General features: G+C 44.6%; 1 protein-coding gene and 1 non-coding gene across 3 annotated transcripts in view; one reads left to right on the plus strand and one right to left on the minus strand.

Moving 5' to 3' along the window:
- Ca8 (carbonic anhydrase 8) overlaps positions 1-23,758 on the minus strand; it is a 95,932-nt gene extending 72,174 nt beyond the window's left edge. For both annotated transcript variants that reach the window (XM_051159995.1, XM_051160003.1), the window contains exons 1-3: positions 23,585-23,758; positions 22,637-22,828; positions 8,723-8,847 (exon numbers count right to left, since the gene is read on the minus strand). In XM_051159995.1, the coding sequence (XP_051015952.1) occupies positions 8,723-8,847; positions 22,637-22,828; positions 23,585-23,684 (417 nt within the window). In that variant the 5' untranslated portion in view covers positions 23,685-23,758. The remainder of the gene's footprint in view (positions 1-8,722; positions 8,848-22,636; positions 22,829-23,584) is intronic.
- Positions 2,457-2,588, plus strand: LOC127207710 (small nucleolar RNA SNORA17). The gene has a single exon (XR_007832956.1). It is a non-coding gene; the product is annotated as a small nucleolar RNA SNORA17 (small nucleolar RNA).
- Positions 23,759-24,164: the final 406 nt, after the last annotated feature.

Raw genomic sequence — 24,164 nt, forward strand, 5'->3', positions numbered from 1 at the left:
AGGCATTCTTAAACCAGAGGCCTTGCAGCCCAGAGTGCTGCTACTCTGTGAAGATTCAGTCTGCCCATCTCCTGAAACACTCGTGCATCTGGAGTGTAAATGAGAAAAACAGAAAGAGCAGCGAGCCCTAAATCCATCATGGTAGTGCACACCTGTAATCTCAGAGCTCAGGTAGCTGCGGCAGGAGGATTTTTGAATTGCAGGTCAGACTGGGCTACATTCTTGCCTCGGAAGAAAAATAAATAAATGAAGAAAGAAAAAAGTTGGTGTTAGATGTAGAGATATTGGAATGGAACTGAGATACTTTCAAAGTTCTAGAAGGTGCTACACAGGCACCTGGGGGAAGGCACTAATAATTGTATGCAACTATGAACCCTACAAATTATAATCCTAACCAGTCAGACAGGATACAGCCTCCTGTGTAATAGAGGCACAACTGTTATGGCGGTAACCAAGTACTCTGACTGGATCAGAGGCCTGTCCCACAGGAAAGAATTCTTGCCAAGTAACACAAACCTGCTCAAAACCCCATGCCTATAGAGGTAGACACACTGTGCCCTAACTCAGTTTAAACCCTGGCAAATGATGCTCTGGACCCTCATCAAGGAAGTCTCTCTACAAAGAGAGTAGTGGTGAATGCAGACTCATAGCTGTCCTCGATGCTGAAAAAAGCATCTTGGGGCTGGGGATTCAGCCCTAAATTAGACATTTAAAGCACCCTCCCCCCTTAATGCTTAAGGAATATCAAAGAGGATAAAGACTGTGTGAGCTGAATAGTGACAGGGAAAAGATGCCACCTTCTGGGCATAGCACAACACTGTAATATGAGCTCACCGCACCATCTGAGGTTATCCATACAGGTTCTGCCCAAGACTAGTCCTGCCAAGAGTCAGCCACGGATGAGGGAGGACCTGATGGGGCCTGACCCACTACTGCATAACTACTGACTACAGACATTCTGGGAGGGGGTGGGCATTGTCTTCCATTGCATATCCATCCACTAGTGAGCCCACCTGCCAAAGGATGGCTCTAAACCCAGAGTCATGCAGACGGCCCTGGGTAAGCTCAGTGGACAATAAAATAAAACAAGAAGTCATTAAGTATGGTAAAGAGATCTGAAGGGAAAACGTGGGGTGACAGGGGCAGGAGAGAAATAAAAAGGGGTGAGGGAAAGATAACCAGGACGCATCTATATACATGTATGAAACAAAGCAAAAGTAATTAAGACACATTCAGAAAATTCAAAGGGTCAAAAAACATATCTAATGGCCTTCTAGAAATTAAAAAAAAAAAAAAAAAAAAAAAGAACAGAGGATCTGGGAGAAGTTGGGGTGGGATGAATACGATCAAAATATACTACATAAACATCCTGACAAACAGATTTTTAAAAAAAACCTTTGGAATATATTAACCTAACAAGAATCTAGCCTTCCACCAATCACAAGGCTAAGAATGTTGTCAGATAGTATCCAAGGCCTGTAACAGAGTACCGCCTGACTCGGTCTTACTGTAACCCACCTACTAGATGTATACACCAGCGTATTTGAAAACGTGTCTCAATTTAGATTTCTTTCACTTTGGAAAGTTCATGAACTGCTGCCTCATCGGAACATGGTGTTTGGGGTAAGCTAAACCTGTGTTCCCCTGAGCCATGGTCACTCATATGTGGCTCCACAGTAACTTTGCCCTTTATCCCTTTGTGAAAGCTCTTTTCTCTCATTGACACCTGAGAATAAAATGTAAAACTATGAGCCTGCATATATGGAAGTTATGACTGTAAGACTGTATCAAATGTAAAAGGAATAAATAATTCCAATGTATATGGATGTCCTAGCCTAACACTGTACACAGACTACATGCTTTCTCAACTCTGCTTAGTAAAGGAGCTATAGTTAAAAGTCAAGAATCATGCTAACTTTTGAAGCAGTACAAGGGCTGGCTCTTTGTGGTATAAAAAGGCTGAACGCGTCATTGAAGAAATCAAGAAGTGAACTTTAAAATTTCTAAAGATAAATGAAAATGAAAACACAACACACCAAAACCTATGGGATACAATTCAAACAATCCTAAGAGGGAAGTTAAGAGTTACAAGTTACTCCATTAAAAATCCAAAGTAGAGCGGGGCGTGGTGATGCACGCCTTTAATCCCAGCACTCGGGAAGTAGAGGCAGGTGGATTGCTGTGAGTTCGAGGCCAGCCTGTTCTACAAAGCTACTCCAAGACAGGCAAGGCTAACACAGAGAAACCCTGTCTCAAAAATAAATAAATAAATAAATAAATAAATAAATAAATAAATAAATAAACGTAAGTAGTCTCAAATAGATAATGATGTACCTTAGAGCCTTGAAGAAACAAAAACAAGATCAACATAAATTTAGTAAATAGAAATAATTAAAATCAAGGTAGAAACTAATGATATGGACATGGGAAGGGGAAAGAATCAATGAAAAAAGACCCCTATCCCTGTAGGCTTAGCAGGAGTGGCTGCTGTGTCACCTGTACGTCAGTAGGTGGCAGAAAGGAGAGAGGCTGTGTCTTTGCTCAGTGTTCTCACCTGTGAACAGCTGAATGATTAGTCGCCTAACATTTCCTGAAAAACAAAACAAAAACAAAAACCCAAGCTGGAGACAATCACCAGTCCACTATTTTGTAGGCCTGGACAGGCTACCAGAGCAGGAATTGAGCCAGAGACTAAAAAAACAAAAAACCACCTGGGACCAAGGGCACTTGATGGGAATAAGCCTGAGACAGATGACCTTAGCATGGGGCCACTCAGGTGGGCTAGGAGAGGAGCAAGTCCAAGATAACCACCAGACCATGGGACCCAGACAGGGAGCTAGCCTGAGATGACCACCAGTCAGGGGTCACACAGGCCTGGAGGGGCAGACCGTGCCTGAGATGACTCCTGCCTGTTGCTATAATGCATGAATGGGGCTTAGCCCTCCCGAGACCACTCCTGAGATGACCCTGGACACTCAGAGACCCTGGGTGCCACTAACAGGAGCAAGTAAGTGGTGCAGAAGTAGAAGAGAAAGAGAAACAGAAAGTTATGAGCACAATGAAGAGAGACAGAACCGGAGACACTAGGATAGTGAGGAACAGCCTGATGTGAGTAGCCAGTGATGCCATCTGGGACCATCTGAAGCCCTGCAGCAACAGGAGACTGTTACCACCAAAGGCCAAGCAGATGTCCCTGGTCTAGGCAGCCTGAGGCTATGTTGATATCTAAAGGCTTTGAAGAACTGATCTCATTCCTCACCTGGGTGTTGTAAAAGAGCTAGCCCAAAGGGCATGAAAGCAGAGGAACGCGCGCACATGCACACACGCACACACACACACACACACACACACACACACACACACACACACACACACACAGTTGCAGTAATTGGGAGAGCAGGTCCTACACATTGTGGAGTTTCCAGTTGGCCTGGTCAAGGATATTAGCATGGGAGAACTGTCTTCTGTGCAGTGGCATGGACAGGAGAGATTCTCTCCTTCCACCTCACCCCTTGCCACCTGGAACAGGTAGGAGACCTGGTCCTGAGGTCATGAGAACAGGAGAGCTGCCCCTGCCTCTCAACTGCTGCAACACTAGAGAAAGCAGGCCCTGCATCTCACCCAGGCAGCACAACAGAGTTGAGCATGGTGGCGGGGGGGGGGGGGCAGCTGAACTGGCTCAAGGGCATGAGCATGGCAGAGCTGGCCCTGTAAATTTTCTGCCATGGGTCAGCATAGGCAAAGGAGAGATACCCATCCTACCCTGACCCCTTGCCACCTATGGCAGGCAGAAGAGCTGGCCACAGAGTTATGAGAGTGGGAGAGTTGGCCCTGTCCCTCACTGGCTGCAATGTTCAGGAGAGCTGGTCCTGTACTTCACCTGAGCAGCAGGGTGGCCCTCATTTCTCATGTTGACAGTGAGACTACCTCAAATGCTCCTCAGGCCCAGATCCAGGACTTTGAATTGGCCCACCCCCATCCATGAACCACTAGAGTGTATGAAGGGACCAATTCCATAGATCCAAAACTACAGGGTTTCCAGGACACAGGGCAACAACAGGATATCTGAGAGGAGTCCAAGTGAGGTTCCAGTATTGATAGAGGCCTCATACCAAACCAAGAACTTGCAATGAACATTTGCAAGTGAAGAAGTGTGAACAAAGGGGCATACTGAGGGCATCCTGTGACACACTACAGCTTCCATGATATGTTTTTGTCTGTAGGTGCGGGGAGGGGGGTGCTTGCAAGGGTGTGGGTGAATTAAAGGGGAGGGGGAGATGAGTTGGATTGGGTTGTATGATGTAAGATTCACAAAGAACCAATAGAAAGTGTTCTTTTAAGACCAAGATCTTTGAAAAGACAAATGAGGCTGAAAAGAGAAAGAGGAGAAGGAATTTAACAAAATCAGAGACGAAAAGAGAGCCACATAACAAACACCAAGGCAACTTAGAAAATCCATAGATCATATTTTTAAATGTATATTTCACTAAATTGAACAATCTAAAGGGAATGGATGAAATGTAAATACATATGACCTAGCAATATTAAACCAAAGTTCATCAAACAATTTATACACAGATCTGTAACAAATGATGAGACTGAATCAATAATAATAAAATTAAAACCTCAACTATAAAATGTTCAGATAGAATCACTGCTGAATTGTAAAAGAACTAACATCAATGCTTCTCAAACTATTGCACAAAGAAGAAATGTAACGAATGAAACCAAATTCTTTTTTGAGACAATATTACCATGACACCAAAATTGAATAAACATGCACAAAAAAAAAAAAGCCAAAATTCTCTCTGGAAAAAAATTCTCAGTAAAATACTTCCAAAGTAAGCTTAAGAACACAGCATGAATATCATTCACTGACCGTGATCAAGTCTGCTTCATTCCAGAAATGCAGGGATGATTCCACAAACACAAATCAATAAATGTTATAAATCACACAGGCAGACTTAAAAACAGAGCTCACGTAGTGACTTAATAGAAACAGAAAGGGGCTTTATCAAGATTCATTATGCATTCATCATAAAAGCACTAAAGAAACTAGGAATAGAAGGACATCCATTACTCAGTATAATAAAGCCATTCATGACAAACTACAAAGTGTGCCAATGGAGAAGAACTCAAAGCACAGCCATTAAATGGAAAAAAAAAAGGGAGGAGTATCCACTGTCTTGATTTTAATTCAGTACTGTGCTTCAAGTCTTAGCTACGTCAAGGAAGTCGAAGGAAATTAAAGAGAAAATTTTATGGTTATATATATGAAGCACTAAAGATCTACCTGTAAATTCTAGGAGCTGAGGAATGTCTTCAGCAAAGTATCATGATTCAAAATCAACATATAAGAACCAGTAGCCTTTCTACATAACAATAACTAACAGGCTGAGAAACAATGTAATCCTACCCACAATTATGGAAGGAAGAAAAATCGGGATAAACCTAAGTAAGCAACGCAGTGAAAGACATCTTTGATGAACATATTAGAAGAATGAAGAAGCAAACTGCAGAGTCCACCAGAAACCAGAAAGATGCTCATAAGTTGAAAGAATTGATATTATGAAAAGGGCTATGTAACCAAAAAGCATCCTACAGATTCACAGACTCTGAGCAATATCCATCAAATTGTCAGTGCTAGCCATCACAGTAGAAAGCATAAAAGGTCCAGGATAGCCACGGCAATCCTGAGCAAATAGAATTGAGTTATACTGAAGATTCGCATTATCAAAGCTCATATTGGCATAAAAACTGACATTAAGATCAATGAAATAGAATAGTGAACTGAGACAGCTGCATGAGTTTTGACAGAGTTACCATGATACACATTGGAGAAATGGTAGCCTCCTCAACAAAAGATGCTGGGGATGCATTTCCACACGGAAAGAGTAAAACTGGATCCTTATCTCTCAGCATGTACAAAAACCAATAGTCTGAAACTATTGGAGGAAAATATACTCGGAAGAATAGACTTTGGGGGACTTTCTGTCTAGAGCCTTTCCTTGTGCTCCAGGAAGTAATCACTAAAAATGGACCCAGGTATGCTACTCTTTTGTCTCTATACTGAATTCTCATTTAAAATCATTTTTAAATGATTTAAATTGTATTCAAAATTGGGGAAATTATGAATATGTGATTCTGACATTAGCCTTAACCTACACAAAAGGGCTGGGATGTAGCTCCAGGGTAGAGCACCAGCCTAGGATGCACACACCCTGGATTTAATACCTGGAACCACAAAAAAAAATTAAAAAAAAAAGAAAAAGAAAGACAGGAAAGGAATGGGAAAGAAAGGAGACAAGGAGGAAGAGAAAGGAGAGGAAGGGAAGGGAAGAAGAAAAGAGGCAAGATAAAAAAGGAAGGGAAGGAGGAGAAGAAAGGGAAAAGAGAGAATAAAAGATGCATAGTATCCTCAAAAGGAAAAAGAGTAAAGAATATTCTTGTGTTTAAAAGGAAATCTCGTCCCCTCGCCTTCAACCATCCTTATCAAGACTCTGTGTGTGTGTGTGTGTGTGTGTGTGTGTGTGTGTGTGTGTGTGTGTGTGTGTGTGTGTGTGTGTGGTCTGAAGAGGATGGAGCTAGAGCTATAAATCCTTGCAAGCCACCTGACATGAGTGCTTGGGAACCGAACGTGGGTCCTCTGTGAAATCAGTAGGTGCTCTGATTGAAGCATGCAGCCAACCGCCCAGCTCCTACATGCTGCAGTACAGTGATCCTCCTCAAAGCCTGGGGAGCTGAAGTACTTCCACCCTGACAGAATCAGTCCAAGCAAATGGCAGATGACTGATGTGTTTTCCCTGACACTGCATCAAGGATAATAAAGTATCCAAATACCTCTCCTTAATGACTTTGGAAAAAATAAAGCCATTGGTTGCATTATCCCAGATATAAATGTCTCTACAGAAGCAAAGCCTTAAAGCCTGAATGTAATCTTCACACAGACTAGGCCATTGCCTGTGCTTAAAGGGATGGTGCAGTCAAAATAAATACTAGGGCGGGAAACTATCTGATGGCCCAGATAGGGCGCAGACCACTAACCCCGAAGTATAATGAAACTTCCCCAAGGGCTGGGAACTGTGTGACAAGCAGAGCCATGGAATCCCACCTGTGGCTCTCGATGATGCCCTGTTGTGCCCATCTCCTCCTCTGCCTTTGAGGACTGATTAGAATAACATGATGGCATGGCCTTTCAAACCCCGACAGATGGGCAGACCTTGCTGCGTCCTCCCCTCTGACCTGCCCCTGTCCTCCACTGCTATGTGTGGTGTCTTTCTTCCTCTTTGCTGTTGTATGGCATGCGCGCTTCTTTCTCAGGTATGCTCAGGATAGGGCAGAAGCTGGAGGTGGCACAAAATGTTTTTTGAGGTGGTAGCAATGAGAGAATGTCTCTATGGCTGGGGTGAGGGGAAGGGCAGAAAGCAAAGAGCAAGGACGTACATGGAACCTTCCTCAACAGAAACTTCCTGAACTCCCGAGGCACACTTCATACAGTCTTCGATACACTGCCATTTGGGTTTTGTCCTCCATCCTTGAATCATTTCATATTTCCTTTGCAAAGCTTGGGTCTCTTTCGAATGAAATGGCCAGCTAGAGCTTCTGAGGAGATTTAAAATAATGCTGAAAAATATTCCAGTGTAATCTTGTCTAGTCCACATAAGAAATATATATATATACACACACACACACACACACACACACACACACACACACACACACACACACACACAATGATGATGTCTAATTGTGGAGGCTGATCTACACATGGCTCTGACAAGGTGTGAATTCATACTAAATATGAAGTGCATCTGCATAGTACAAGTAAACTTCAAAACAGTTCTTTCTCAGAGAGCTTTTAGATGACTTTTACTCTGTAATGTCTGCCAGGTATCCAAAAGAGAGTATGCATTAGACGGTTGTCAACATGCTTGCACATGGAGGTGACATCCAGGCCTGATGTAGCTAAGGTGTAAGGCTTTAAAAATTAGTTAAGACCACAGGATTGAGGAGGGGAGGGTGGGAAGGAGGGAAGGAGGGAGGCGCTGAGATACCCAATGAACAGCTGCTTCTTGGGGAGAACTCAGATTTCACACAGACAGAAATACAACCAGTCCTATACCAACAGGGGGATCCCATCAACTCCAGGAACTCCTGTGAAGAGCCTGACAGTAGGTAAATGATGAGTCAACAGAGGAATGAATAGGAGACCTTGTCTTCAAAATACCATCGCCAAAGAAGCCAGCGGACTCAACGTGTGCCAATGCGTGGAACGAGCGCATGGCAGGGAAGTATCAAATCCAGTGGGAGATTAGAAAGGGGATGAAGAATTCTCCATAGGCAAGGAACCAGAATAAGTACCACGGGAGACAGGATGCTTCACCTGGCTATTAAAGAATGCATACTAATTCACAAAGAAAGAAGTGTTGCAGAGAATACTTCTGGGGTATCTGGGGTATGTGGGTTGTGGGAGACACATGTTCTGTAGGAACTGAGAAGCCGTGGGTATGATCCGCTCTGCGGCCTGTGACCCCGGGCCACTCTGAACTCAGGCAGTAGGCAGGTGTCCTCATTAGCTGCCCCAACCTGATATCTGCTACACACTCTTTTGTCTTAGCACAAACATAAGATTCAAGGGTTACACGTCTACTTCCAAAGACTTTTGGTAATTTGCTGAGTTCTTTCCTAAGCAATGAGAGTCCTGCAAGATTGTTGTCCTTACCTCCATGGGAAAGGCTTTGAAATTAACCGTGTGCTCAGAACCACGCTGGTTTTCTCTTCCCCAGTGGAATCGCACTTCGTACAGCTCAAACTCATGTCCCTGAGGCAACGGTCCTCCTGAAAGAACTGAAAAAAAAAAAAAAAAAAAAAAAAGATACTGGTGAATGCTGCCACAAGTTCTACACACGAGAGACACTTGATTATTCTACAGTTGTTAACCTAAAAAGGCTCTCCTGGGCTCTAAAGACAGAGTTTGCAAAGTCAAAATGGGAAACATATTACAACTGAGGTAAATTAAACTCTCCGGAATTCTCTCAAATTCCTCTGCTTGCTGTTCACATAATAAATGCATGTAAATGAAAATGTATGTTTACATTGGTAGTAAACATATGTTTTACGTTATTTTGTGTTTTCAATCCAGGAATAGAAGGGGTAATTCCTGAGACTCTTTTTTTCAAATACTTATTTTAAATTATGTGCAGGTGCTCGTGGGGCAAGAAAAGGGTGTCAGATCCCCCACAGGTAGAATGATAGGCAGTTACTAGCCACCTAATGTGGGTGCTGGGAACCAAATCTGGGTCCTCTGCAAGAGTAATGCTGCTGCAAAACCAGCGTGCCATCTGCCCAGTCCCTCAACCCCCCACCAACCCCCCACTACTATGATATTTAAACTGAGCACTAATCAAGACACATAAATATGGTCAGATGCCCCCCTCCCCGATACAAATCAGTCCTTTGCTGTAGATCTATCAATAGTCTTTGGGTCATCTACTGGCATTTGTAGATTTTCAGAGAATAGGTAAAAGTTGATAAAATATCTAAGGAGAATTAATATTAATATAACCAACAGGGGCTAGAGAGGCTGTTCAGTGGTTAAAAGTACTTGCTGCTCTTGCAGAGGATCCCAGGTTTCCAGCACCTCGTGAGGTGGCTCACAACCTTCTGTAAGTCCAGCTCCAGAGGATCCAATGGCTTTGTCTGCCCTCCTTAACACCCATACACATGTAGCATGCAAAAGTATACACACAAACACACACACACACACAGCTGTTCTAACTGGGTTTATATCAACCTAGCTACAATACAGGCAGAAAATATAAACTATAAGAGAGCAAGATCAAACAACATGACAGAAAATAGAGGCAAGCCAAAGCTGCCTCACACACCACACAGTCCTTGACACTGTCTTACATGTTTGGTTCTCGTCTTTCTACCAACTCAATGGAAAAAATCACACAGCCAGAAGAAAGCTTAATAATTCTGCAAGTGGAAGTGAATAGGCCCCATCAAAGGGGAGTGGGACAGGATGCATGGCCATCAGATTAAGACTATGGCAAAGGAATCCAGAGTGCTTCCATCACAGCAAATTCCAAGGGTTAGAGTTCACATGCCAGGGACAGAGGGGAAAGGTGATCTTGAGGAACTAAGTGTAGTCTGCCACAGTGACCCAGCTAGCAAGCCCAGGACAGAACCTGGAGCTGGATCTTAGCCCACCATGGGGGTGAGTTAGGAACAGGGACCTAAATTATACTGTCTATGAGAATGAACTAAAAACGAATGTAGTCTCTAAGCCTAGATTCCAATACTAAATGCTCTCAGATTCTCCAAAAGACAAAACAAGTCTAAGTGCACGAAACAAAGAGGTTTACAGATACTCAGAACTCTGTGAAGACTTGTTCTGCCTTTCTGTTCTGTAAACACCCATGATATGGGCTTATGGGTGCAAGCAAGGCTTTCAAGAAAGCACCATAGACTCTGACTAGTTCACTACAACTCGGTCCATTCCACTGGTTACCCAAACTCCATCTTGAGAAAAACAAGGAAGGATGTCTACACCCTGTGTACCCTGTCACACAAACCAGAGAAGAAAAGATGCATTGCACCTCAGCCAGCATCCTCCAAAGAACACAGTGCATCACCACCATGCTTAGCATGGACCTGATTCCAGCCTTCAGGGCAAATCTGGAACTCTCCAGTTTTAAAGAGAGACAATAAAATTATCTTGGAAGAAGCTGAGCTCCATGTTGCTATGGAAAAGAAAGAGGAGTATCATAAAATTAGGCATACAAAATAAGAAAAGGAATTAAAATATTTGCCGTAAACCCCTTCCCAGGATACACATGAAGACACACCTTCAGAAGCTACTACAGAGTATAGAACAGTGTGCTAGCTCATATGGAAAAGGGTGATACAAATAGTTTTGACATGGACCTCAAAGCAACAAAAAGAAATCCACCTTTCATCAAAACCATAAGATAAATTATTATTATGTTGTGTGGCAGGGAAGAGAATCAACTTGCATAGCTCAATAGTTTTTCTTTACATGAACAACAAGTATATAGAGAAAGAGATTATAGACACACTTTTATTCACCACAGCCTCAAAGAAAATGAAATATCTAGGCATAAACCTAAATAATGAAAACAAAGTCTCAATCAAAATCCTTGTCTCATTCTTTAAAAAAAAAAAAAAAGTATTTTTTTAAAAAACTATCCTAAAATTCTTATGGAATCACAAGATATCCCAGATAACCAAAACAATCTTGAGCAAAATGAACCCTGCTGGAGGCATTGCCATTCCAAACCTCAAGATATAGTACAGAGCCATTGTAATAAAAATAATATGGTGCTGGCACAAAAACAGACATGTAGATTATTAGATCAAAGTAGAAGTTGCAAACATGAATAAAGATAACTACAAGTATCATCTCCAAGTCTTATTGTGTGAATATAAAACCTGGAGTAACTACAGAAACCAGGACAGTAAAGGGGGACCATTGTTGGAGTAGAAGAATAGCAGGGCATAAATAATTTGAAAGAGAGGCAATGGGAAATGGGGGAGGACTTTAACCAGGGAGTGGAATGGAACTAAATAAAGAAGAAGAGTGGAAGGTAAAACAAAAGTGGGATGTCCAAAAAGATCGTAAGAGGTCATACTGTTAACTATTCACCTAAAATTACATATAATATACATAAGATATTATATATACCTATACATATACAGAATAAATAAATCATCCCATCTGAGCTGACAATGATCCCCCAAGAGCCACAGACAATCTAACAAAAGCCTCAGTATGACAGGCCCCTTTGAGTCAAGGTTGTCTAAGAGACCCCCAAAACACAGACTATTGTTGCCCGTGGTTGGCTCCCAGGGTTGGAAGGTAAATCTTAGTTGTTTAAACACATCTATTGCTTTGGACACAGGACCCAGAGGACATGAGATGACTCTAATTGAAAGCCCCGTCCCTGAGACCCAGTTTTTATGGCACCAAATAGCACAATGCAAGCTTCTGAAGGAGAGAAGCAAACCTTCTACCTAACTATGATGTCTATGCATTGCAACAGTGACTAGCATGGCACAATAGCCTTAAGGGTGCAATAGTGGCATGCACACCTTGCTAGTAACCAACAGCTCTCTAATTAGTCTTAAGGTCTACTCAACAAGAGAGAAATCATGACTGGAACTAGAAAGCTAGTCAACTGCCCAGGCCTAGTATAGTCATGGATCTTGGAGGAGAACCTACAACTGAACTGGAATAATCCCTAACTAGATTGTGTTTATTCTTCTACCACAGATAAGTGTAGTTCTCAACCCTTATCAAAGAAACTGCTCTTTACAACAGACAGAGCTCATTACTAAAAGCCACAGACAACCAAAAGGCAAAGAACAAGAGAGGGTGTGGTACCCAACTGGCATATCTACATTCCTTATCTCAAGGATCATTGTAGAAAAGGGACGGAAAGATATTAAAAGCCAAAGAAGCTTGCTCTGAGATCATGTCTCCTACAACGGTCAGAGAGCCTATACCCATGAAGCTTCATCAGCACGGTTACCTAAATAAGATGTGAATAAATATGACAACAGTGGACATGGTAACATGAGAGAAAGCTTGTGGGGTCCCAGGCCTAGACAAAGAACCTAGGGCACCTGAGGAATGCGGAGAGTGGGGGAAATGGTGCTCCCCAGAGAGGAGGCCTCCTGTTGGTCATCCCTGTGATCATATACATTCAGGTACCAGTATATGAACTGAGAAAGTTGTATTTATGTATTTATGAGTGTGTGTGTGTGTGGTGTGGTGTGTGTGTGTGTGTGTGTTTGTGTGTGTGTGTCTATATGTGTGGTGTGTGTGTGTGTGTGTGTGTGTGTGTGTGTGTGTGTGTTTATATGACAATAGTTCGAGAAAAATAGGCCATTCTCTACCATGGGTACTGGGAACTGGAAGTGATCTCCGGTCCTCAGGCTTACACAGCAAGTGTTCTTAACCATAGACACATCTTGCCAGCCCCAGAGCTTCTGTTTTTAACCATGCTAGAAACTGAAGCTGCCCAGGCCCACACTTTGACAGAAGGATACTCAAAACTTCAAAACTCAAAATGGGACCCACTAACAACTGTTCCTTATCATCTGTTCCATGATACCCGGCAGTGTAAAAAATACGGCGGACACAATGGTTTTAAGAAATTTTAAGAAATTAAGAAGGAATCCCCGGCTTCCTGGATCTCATATCCATTTTGTTTGAAGTCGAATTCATCTCGTCATGGAGACTGAACCCAGCTGAGTAGTACTTGGTCCCTGCGAGGCAGCTTTACTAGCTGCAGTTAATTGTAGTCCCTTATAGCATAATGAAGAAACAGGATCATCGTGGACCACACGTGCTCTGAGGGTTCGTGACCACGCAGGGAGGAGGCACTGTTCCCAGACTGGTCTTCAGAGACGGGACGCAAAAAGGTGGCCTTGGGGTCTGGGTGCTTTTCACTTATGCTGTTGGTTGACAACTCAAAAGGAAACCAAGGTACCGCCATGTGGCCATAAGGGAGCCAGTTTTTTAAAAGTAAAACACAGAAATTAGTTTGAGATGTAAGCGTTGAGAGTAAATAAATGCCTTAGCCATCCTCGAGACTGACTGTTCATACACCAGAATCAGTTGTCGCTGTCTGACTCCACTCATTGACAATCCTCTCAAGGTACTACACTCATTTTCTACAGAAGATGATGTTTATTAAGAAGCCAGTCGACCCAGCAGGGTGCTTTTCCTACAGAACTATACACTAAATTCTGGAGAGTGATAGTGATGTTTGGGCACCGCTTGGCAGTTATCTTGTTGAGATGACATTGACTTCAATGAAATTACAATGAAACAGACAGAGATGGCCCTTAATACATTTCCTTAGAGTGACAAAGTTGGGAGAAGGCTCCACAATGAGTTTATGTCATTGCTACCATCGTCATTTCTTAGCTGCTCTTTAGTGGACCTTGCCATGATGCTTAAAAGACACAGAAGGAGCTCCTAAAGGAATGCTCAATGAAATCTGAGGATCATGTGACAACTTGATGAATAAACATTTATATAAACCTGTCTAAGCCTCATAGTCCTTGATGAAAACAAATTTATCACATCATTCGAAAGCTGTGACCAGAGAACTCCTTCATCTTATCTGAGCTGAATACACATTTTGAGCGGGAAGACTACAGAGTAGACAAAGCAAAAGGATTCAAGCTCCACAGTAGCCAAGCATCCCCAGTGCAGCCAGGCATCCCCAGTGCAGCCAGGCATCCCCAGTGTAGCCAGGCATCCCCAGTGCAGCCAGGCATCCCCAGTGCAGCCAGGCATCCCCAGTGTAGCCAGGCATCCCCAGTGCAGCCACGCATCCCCACTACAGCCACACATGCCCAGTGCAGCCAGGCATCCCCAGTGCAGCCAGGCATCCCCAGTGCAGCCAGGCGTTCCCAGTGCAGCCAGGCATCCCCAGTGCAGCCACACATCCTCAGTGCAGCCAGGCGTTCCCAGTGCAGCCAGGCATCCCCAGTGCAGCCACACATGCCCAGTGCAGCCAGGCATCCCCAGTGCAGCCACGCATCCCCAGTGCAGCCAGGCATCCCCAGTGCAGCCAGGCGTTCCCAGTGCAGCCAGGCATCCCCAGTGCAGCCACACATCCCCAGTGCAGCCAGGCGTTCCCAGTGCAGCCAGGCATACACATCGCCAGTGCAGCCAGGCGTTCCCAGTGCAGCCAGGCATCCCCAGTACAGCCAGGCATCCCCAGTGCAGCCAGGCGTTCTCAGTGCAGCCAGGCATCCCCAGTGCAGCCAGGCGTTCCCAGTGCAGCCAGGCATCCCCAGTGCAGCCACGCATCCTCAGTGCAGCCAGGCATCCCCAGTGTAGCCAGGCATCCCCAATGCAGCCACGCATCCCCAGTGCAGCCACACATGCCCAGTGCAGCCAGGCATCCCCAGTACAGCCACACATGCCCAGTGCAGCCAGGCATCCCCAGTGCAGCTACACATCCCCAGTACAGCCACACATGCCCAGTGCAGCCAGGCATCCCCAGTGCAGCCAGGCATCCCCAGTGCAGCCAGGCATCCCCAGTGCAGCCAGGCATCCCCAGTGCAGCCACACATCCCCAGTGCAGCCAGGCGTCCCCAATGCAGCCAGGCATCCCCAGTGCAGCCAGGCGTCCCCAATGCAGCCAGGCATCCCCAGTGCAGCCAGGCGTTCCCAGTGCAGCCAGGCATACACATCGCCAGTGCAGCCAGGCGTTCCCAGTGCAGCCAGGCATCCCCAGTGCAGCCAGGCATCCCCAGTGCAGCCACATATCCCCAGTGCAGCCAGGCATCCCCAGTGCAGCTACACATCCCCAGTACAGCCACACATGCCCAGTGCAGCCAGGCATCCCCAGTGCAGCCAGGCATCCCCAGTGCAGCCAGGCATCCCCAGTACAGCCACACATGCCCAGTGCAGCCAGGCATCCCCAGTGCAGCCAGGCATCCCCAGTGCAGCCAGGCATCCCCAGTGCAGCCAGGCATCCCCAGTGCAGCCACACATCCCCAGTGCAGCCAGGCGTCCCCAATGCAGCCAGGCATCCCCAGTGCAGCCAGGCGTCCCCAGTGCAGCCAGGCATCCCCAGTGCAGCCAGGCGTTCCCAGTGCAGCCAGGCATCCCCAGTGCAGCTGGGCATCCCCAGGACCTAAAGAAGATTCCCAACAGGAGGTATCAGAGACAGTGAAGAAAATGTTTGGACAGCTAGGGTCCAGCAAAAAGCAGGTAGCACACACAGTCTCACTAAAGACTTTCTGGCATGACAGCCAAGCTGAACCTGGAGGAATCTGCTAAGGGAGTAGGAAACTGCAGACCGTGCAGGGAGTAGAGCCTTGGAAAATCTCAGAGATTACAAGCAGTTCACATGTACTGAGAGGAAATCAGAAGTCACCAGTGGACAGGGGCTCTCTACAGGGGAGGTGGGTTAGGAATGATCATCTTGCCTAAAATTAGATTGATAGTTATAAAAGACTCAGAAGTAAACTTTCCTAATTAAAGTTGCTATAATAAGTTACAGTATAGAGAACAAATGATCTAGAATGATTAGCAGTTTGTCCTATGCTGACAGCTAATTAAAAATGCCATTACCTTTGCTGGGCATAGGAGACATACACCTGTAATCCCAGCACTCAGAGGCTGATGCAGGAGGATGGAGAACTGGAGGCTAGCCTGGTCTAAGAGCAAGACCATGCTTCATAAAAACCAAGTATTTACCCTTTGGAGCCAGATGGAGTGATATGCTATCATATGGACTTGGGCAATGTCACACCCCTCAGTACCACGCTGTTCCCACTAGAAATCTGTCCTTATACGTGATATTGTGTATGGTTTCTGTTGCCTGCATTCAACCATAAACTAAAAGTATTGAACCAACGATTTTAAACATGTAGAGATGTGATGATCCACATGGTCTGTATTCCAGGATGTGTTTATAACTTTTATATGACTATTACATATTGCTGCTAATTTTGTACAGTGCCTAATTTATAAGGTGAACTTCATTATAAGCATATGTAGCAAGAAAACAGTATAGAGAGTTCAACATAATCTATGAGATCTGAGAACATATCCACAGACAATAAATGAGAATGGTTGTCATTCTATTTTAATATTTATGCTATTTCTCATATCATGATAAATGTGTTTAATTTTCTTTAGTCTGTACACTTCTAATGTGAAGATCGCTGCCATTTATCAATCCTTATGAGGAATCAAGCGATGTATGTAACAGCTTTAAATAACTCCTCGAGCTCAAGGAGACAGTGGGGCAAGTGGCCTGGTCAAGTCATCACCGCTAGGATGGGAAAATGGGCCACACTCCAAGCAATTGGAACTCTGCCACTTTTAAGCAGACCCAGTGCAGAGAGGATGGTGACAGTGTCTGAACCATAGTCCAGTCTTGGGGACTCCACTGCTGCCCATCTCTCTCCATCCCTGCTCTCCGATATGCCACACACCTTAGTATGCAGACACCACCTCGGTAGAGCCCGTGTCAGCCCCTTTTCCACTGGTAAATACCAAAATGGCCTCATCTTGGGTAATTTGAACTGAAAATTCTTGAACTGAATTTTCAATCATTTCCAGATCCCTCCTAGGTCCCACCACATTCTGTGTTGCCATGTTAATTTCCCTAGATCAACATGCTATTTAAGACTCCTATGGGGGAGGGTAAGTCTTGTTCTTTAGACTCTGTTAGTGACACCTCAAGAACGTGCCCTAACACACCCTTACTTTTGGATTTCCCATTAAGTCCTTTACCACAAATACCTCTTCCAGATGTGCTAAAAGACTTGCCTTTCCTTTCACCATACATTTCTCCCATATCCTTGTGAGAGTTTTGTTACGTTGTTGTTGTTGTTGTTGTTGTTTTGGTTTGGGTGTTTTGCAGCTCTCTGCTCCATCTCTCACCAGTGTGCAAGCATATTTATTCTTCAATATTACTTCAAATCCTCTATCTTTCCAAAACTCTTTCTCTAATAATTTCCACTAAACCCTTCAATAGCTTTGCTGCTTACTTATTTTATCACACCCAAAGCATGTAACAATTTTGCATGAGGTAAAAATATAACATTGCCAACTGCATTCTACCAGCCAGGGGGAAGTAATGAGCAAGTGTGCTTGCTGCACAGATGCACACTTCCAGCTTCGCCTGACACATCAAACATTCGGCAAGCCAGGCATACTCTGTCCGGGCCCCACCCCTCGCAACACCACGGGTAAATCAGACAGCCAGTAGCTATTTCTGGTCTTTTGTTCTCCTAGCTGAAGATATCTGCTTAGCTCTTACAGACAGGTGAGTTTATCTTGCTGCAGTAAATAACCAGTAAGTGTCGAGAGATGGAGGACTGTCAGGAGTTGAAGGAACACGGAACACGTGTCTTATAAAGGAAAAGTGGCACCTGCCTGAAGGGATGACAGCAGTGTTCCAAAGAATGCCTGTGAAAGCCTGATACGTCACTTCTACGTAGCTGCAGAGCTCTAAAATAGGCAAAATGGAGAAGCCACAGAACTTTCTGGCTTTTGTAGAACTGCTCGAGGGCAAAATGTGCTCCTCAGTGAAGACTGGCTTTCCTTCCCTGGGCTGTCCCAACCTGCCCAGGGGTGTGCAACGGAAGGCCAGTCTGTTGACGGAAGCACGAGAAGAAACAAAGCAGCACACAGGCTCTACACTGCACTGTCTATGTGAGAGGAGGCCGAGGAGGAAGCCGGGAGAGCCCAGAATGCTAAGCATGACTGAGTATGAAGGCAGGAAGAAGGCAGTCAAAACTAAAGCAACCATCAGGTAGCTGTGTCAGAGAGTGAGGGAGTGTCCACACATCTCACTCCAAACCCGGAAGTTAGAGTAGGACAGGTTTTCACAGTTGTACTTGAGGAGAGCGGGTAGGAATATCACCAGTGTCCTCAGCTAGGGACTGTGAGCCGCATGGCGGGGAGGCTAGGCCGTGCGTCCAAGAAATGCCCTGGGCAATGTTTCCAAATGGGACGGTACACAGGAGCGGCACTTTAGGATGGCACGAACAGCGTTGCTTTGTGAAGCATAAACACTGAAATTATACTACAAACACGGTGTCATCATTTGAGGTAATTCTTTGAAAGTATTTTAAAATAAAAATATAAAAAGGAAAGAAAAATGGCTGTGTCCACAGCTACTGGCATCCACACAGAAACAAAGACCTCAACACAGCAGGTGATAAGATGTCAGCATTAATTCCAAAAAAAGAACACTGCGCTTATCCTGTGAATATTGTTTTTTACTCAAACAAAGATGACTTGTGAGACAGCAAAATGACTTGCCAGGTAAAAGCATTTTGAAGTCTGACAACTTGAATTTGATCTCAAGAACTCATACAAAGGTGAAAGGGCACATAGAACCATAAAATTGCCCTCTGACCTCCCCATGCATAAATGTTCAACACACACATGCACACACAGACACACACACACACACACACACACACACACACACACATGCACACACACCAAAATAAAATGTAAAAAGCATGTCAATGGGACATGGTAACTCAAGCTTACAATCCCAGCACTTGGAAGGCAGAGGCAGGAGGATTGCTGGGACTTCAAAGCCATCTCTGGCTATAGCCTGAATAACTTACTAAGATCCTATATAAAAAACTAAATAAATAAACAACAAATCAATAAATAAAATTCAAAAGGCATTGCTGTGTCATCGGGAAACACCTCCCGTTAGAAAAGGAGTGTTTTCCTGCCTCCCCAAACCTCAAAACTCAAAAGAGGGGAATGTGCAAGGGAAGAGAGGCCAAAGATAGATACTAAAAGCAGCAGAGAAATGCCAAAGAAACCAAGAGAGCTGCCAAGTAGCCTGAAACTCTCATTCAGTAAAACAGAAATTAGGGCAGAGACGCCACCGGCCTCACCCCCCACCCCCACCCTGCGGCTCCCAGAGGCACACCCACCTGGGGCCGGCTATGGAAGCCAGGTCCCAAGTACAGCCATGTTAGAGACGCTTGGGGGAGGAAAGGTCTGCCCTGGAGAACAGGACAGGACGTCCCAGATGCTCTCCTTTACACTTCCACCGCATGAGGACACAGCGGCAAGGTGGCATGTACGCAGCGGAACGTGTTCTCATCAGGTGATACATCTGTACATACCCTGAGCTGTGACTCCAGGGCTGAGAGGCATAAACTCCTATTATTTATAAATTACCTAGTCTAAGGCATTTTGCCATAGCAGCAAGTGGAAACAGACAGGAGGACGGGCCCAGAATGGAAAGGCATTCGGCATGCCTGGATGAAGGTGGAGGCACAGACTGGGAAACTGCAAACAGGAAATGAGAGTCTCTAAAGAGTGGTTCACTCTGCACCCCATTCCCCATAGCCAACCAGAGCATACTAGATGGTGACACTCTCCTGGCTGTTGACAACAACCAGAATGCAAACATCCACATGCTGAGGGCCAGCCCTCCCTCCCCACCCACCTACTGCCCCCAAAACTCAGAAACAGCAAGCGGGTAAGTTCTGAGAACACTGAGTCCAGCTCCGACGCTTTCTCTAGCACAGCCTGTCACCACCAGACTCCATTACTGACCTTGTGACCAGACCTCAGCCTCAACCTCCCTGAACTGAGTGTTTTAGACTAACCTAGAGTCATCTTAAATAGCAGCAGAGAGCCGGATCACTAGGTGTCTACAAGGACCTCCGAGATGAAAGGATAAAACTGATGTGATGAAGAAGGAACCCACAATAAACAAACAGGAAGAAGGCAACAGAAAATGATGGAGAAGGGCCTCGCCTTCATAAAACACTGGATGGTGAAATTCAAAAGAAAATTAATTCGAACAATTAGTGCCAGTTTTTAGTAATTAAAAGTGTGAGAGTAAAAATGAAAAGTGTATGTGCTTTAGTGTTTCAGTGGCAGCCCGGACAGCTCCAAGGGGCCAGAGAGAGGACACAAGGGGAAGCCTTTGAATGTCCTGAAATGGGGTCTATTATCTGTCAGAGCTAAAAGTGAGTTCCCGTTAGGTAACTTTCAAAATAAATCAACAAGAATACAACAACTCCAGCCTCCAACAGAGGCTCATGCAGAAGTGGCAGGTGCAAGGTCATAGCAATAATACTTTGAGTATTAATTCTAATAACAGTATAATTTAAGTTGTGGGTCAGAAGCAGGACAGAAGAGGCTGAGAAGACTCTGCCTCCCTTTCCACAGCAGGGAGTCTGAAAAGCTCTTAAACCTAAGAGCAAACAACATAAGCATGCTATTAAGAAATACAGAGGTAATGTCAAGAGAAACAATTTTTAAAAGTTCAGCCCTGAAAACGAGCATCTAGGTTACATTGTACAGATAAACACGTTGTATTTACATATTTAGGAACATATATGTATATGCATTCACATATATGTACATAAAAACAATTAATGGAAAAATGGCCGAGAGTTTGAAAGATAGCAAGAAGGGGCATATGTGAGGGTTAGCAGGAAGGGAAGGGAAGGAGAAATAATGTAATTATAGTATAATCTGAGAAAAAACAATTTTTGAAAGGTTCAAAGTAGTTGTTATTGGAGAAAAGCAGAAGTTGTAGGTACGGTGGGACAGGCTGTAGCTAGAGGTAGAAAAAAATGTAGACATAGCCAATTATTCAAATTATGTCTGTAGTCCATCTTTATAAAGAAAAACTTCATTAAATTAAAAAAAAAATGGTGTTTAGAGTTTAAAGACAATTCCTTCCAGAAGCTGAAATAGCCCAGAAAAAAGTAATAAATTAATCGACACAGTTTTCCATTTCTTGTTTTTTTCCTTTCTTTCTTTCTTTCTTTCTTTCTTTCTTTCTTTCTTTTTTAAAGATGAGTTCTCTCTATGTAGCCATGGCTCGAACTCACTATGATGTAGACCAGGCTAGCCCGGAACTCACAGCGATTCCACCTTCCTGTACCTCTGGAGCGCTGGAATTAAAGGTGTGCACCACATGCCCAGCACTGACTAACCTTTAAGTTGGTTGAAATAGTGAAAGAGAGAAATTACTGTAGTGACAGAAAGAGGACTGGGCACCTGAGGGAGGAAGGTCCCCAAAGGAGTGGAGAATAAAGTCCGGATCAGGCACACAACTAGATGCAGCTCTTCCTCTCGCTCAGGAGTGGAGGTCAGAGGAGAGAAGGGGCAGAGGAATATATAAAGTATACCAAAATATAAAATATACTAAGACTAGCATTAAACATCCAAAACATTCTGATTTGTGCTCAAGTTGAGGTTCATTACTAAAGCTCACACGGTCCTTCAAAATCTGTCCCCACCACCATGAGACTCACACAGATGCAAGGGATGTCCTCTGAATCAAAGCTCTGAAACATGAGGAGTCGACAAAGGAATAAATGCCTTCCTTGCCCAATGACAGACCTAACGGACTCACAGTTTGACATCCCTACTTTATCAACTTAGAATTAACGCAAGCACAGCCAACGTTCAAGACAGTCTAACGTGACATTCTTTCCAGGAGGAAAAACAGTCATTATCCCCCACAAAAAGCACACTGTTAATGCTAATGTTTTTTTTTTTTAATCTGTTTTCATCTCTCCTACATTTAAGCTGAAAACTAATTTTACTGGAAATTGCCTTTTCCACAAAACATTTCAGATTCATTTCAACTGGGTTCAAGTTGAGTGAGTGAATTAAAGTAAACAAAAGCAAGAGATGGGTTTCCACTTAAATATCTGGCTGAGCTCAGAGCATGCTTGTAGCTGTCACTAAAACTATTCTTATCATTAATAGAGAAAGGAAATTCTATTTGAAAAGTTAATCTCGAACGCAAAGGACATCCATAAATTCCAATCTTTGGTTTTACAAAGTACCAAAACAAAGCAAAGATTCTGTGTCCATATGCCTTCCCTCACAGTTCAGTAAATGTGTGTATAAGCGACCAAGGTAGCACAGCCTTGGAAGAACAGCCAGCTGAGACAGCCATCACCTTACCCTCTCAGCCCTTCAGAACTATTTTAGAAAATCGCAGAAAAATGCATCTTATAAAGAACTACTAAAACAGAAAGTGCATTTGTGCCACCTTCAAAACATACAAGTTAAATCAGAGATTGTCCACTTGCTTATAAAAGTACATGCTTTCCAAATTACCTGATTTTGACTTCAGGATAACTTGAATGGTGTGTCCATCATTGGTGACTTCACAGTCCCGGCACACCACGTAGTTTGGAGACAGGCGAACATCCAGCAGCGAGGGGTCATACCTGGCTTCTCTGGAGTTTAGGTTGATAGGAGACTGGTACTCGCCGTTAGCATCAGGAAACACTAAGCCCCACTCAACACCTAAAGACAAATGAGGGAGGGGGGGAGAGAGAGAAAGAGAGAGAGAGAGAGAAAGAGAGAGAGAGAGAGAGAGAGAGGTTTTTTTAAGGTTAATGACAGTAAAATATAACATGAAAAACTCATAATCGTTGATATTATAGCTATGACTATCATCTGTATATGGATGCAATATGAGAAATGTGTGTGGGTTTTTACATTCATTTTATGAGTGATCTGTTGCTAAATACCGCACACGAAATCCTTTACTGTGTGTTTGTATCTGTGCATACAGATGCCTTGATTTAGGGATCTAAGAAATTTATGTCATCTTTAAGTGACTAGAAACAGAGAGAGAGAGAGAGAGAGAGAGAGAGAGAGAGAGAGAGAGAGAGAGAGAGAGAGAGAGAGAGCAGAGACGCAGAAAACAGGAATTCAAGGAGCACCCTTTGTTTTTTGTTTTATTTGTTTGTTTTGTTAATGTAAATACAGTATCCTATGCATAAGTCTACGGGACTCCTTTGCGCTTTTCTCTGTGTATACAGTAAACATGAGCACTGAAGGCTACAAGGAGCCCTGGGTCTTCCAGGATAGATTTAGGAAACTCTTTTTAAAGTCTCCAAGAGCCCTGACCCAGCTTACTTCTCAGGACTAGAAAGCAACTGGGTTATGCTCCTGGCTGCCCAGGCGCAGCAGGTGCGAACCGCACTCAGTCTACTAGGGAGAAGGCGCCGGACCACGTGGGGCGGAGAAGCCGCGACAGCAGTCCCGGGAGCCTACCTTCCTCGTAACCCCACTCCACGCCCTCCTCCTCTTCCTCCTCGTCTTCCTCTTTCTCAGGGAAGGCGACTGCATCTTCGATGAAGCTCAGGTCAGCCATGGGCAGCTCTGCGGCGCGGGCGCGGCAGGCGCGGGGCTGGGGGCCGCGCGGAGCGTGGCAGTCCCCGCGAGCGGCAGCGGGTCGGGCGCAGGCTCGAGCGTTTTAAGGCCGGTGGGGGCGTGTCTGGCCCTAGGACACGCCCCCGCCTTACACCCCACCTCCGCCGCCACCACCCCCACACCGGAGCAGAGCCTCCTGCGAAAGCCTAGCTGGGGCTGCAGCCACCCCGGACGCCAGATACACCCAAGTCCTAATAGCCTTTCCAGAAGCCTCCGGACACCCTAGGACTGTCCTAGGCGGACTCCCACCCCACCTCACGGTGTTCCTCTTCCTCCAAGCAATTTCCTAAAAGCCGTAGATGATTTGCCTTGCTTAGGGAAGGGGATTGAAGACCATGGACACTTTAAAACTCCCAAGTCGAACAAAGGTCTATTGCCTATCATACACCGATTAGTTAAATTGGGGTTTGGTTTTGTGAAA

This window comes from Acomys russatus, chromosome 2 (genome assembly GCF_903995435.1).
Source record: "Acomys russatus chromosome 2, mAcoRus1.1, whole genome shotgun sequence".
Lineage (NCBI taxonomy): Eukaryota > Metazoa > Chordata > Mammalia > Rodentia > Muridae > Acomys > Acomys russatus.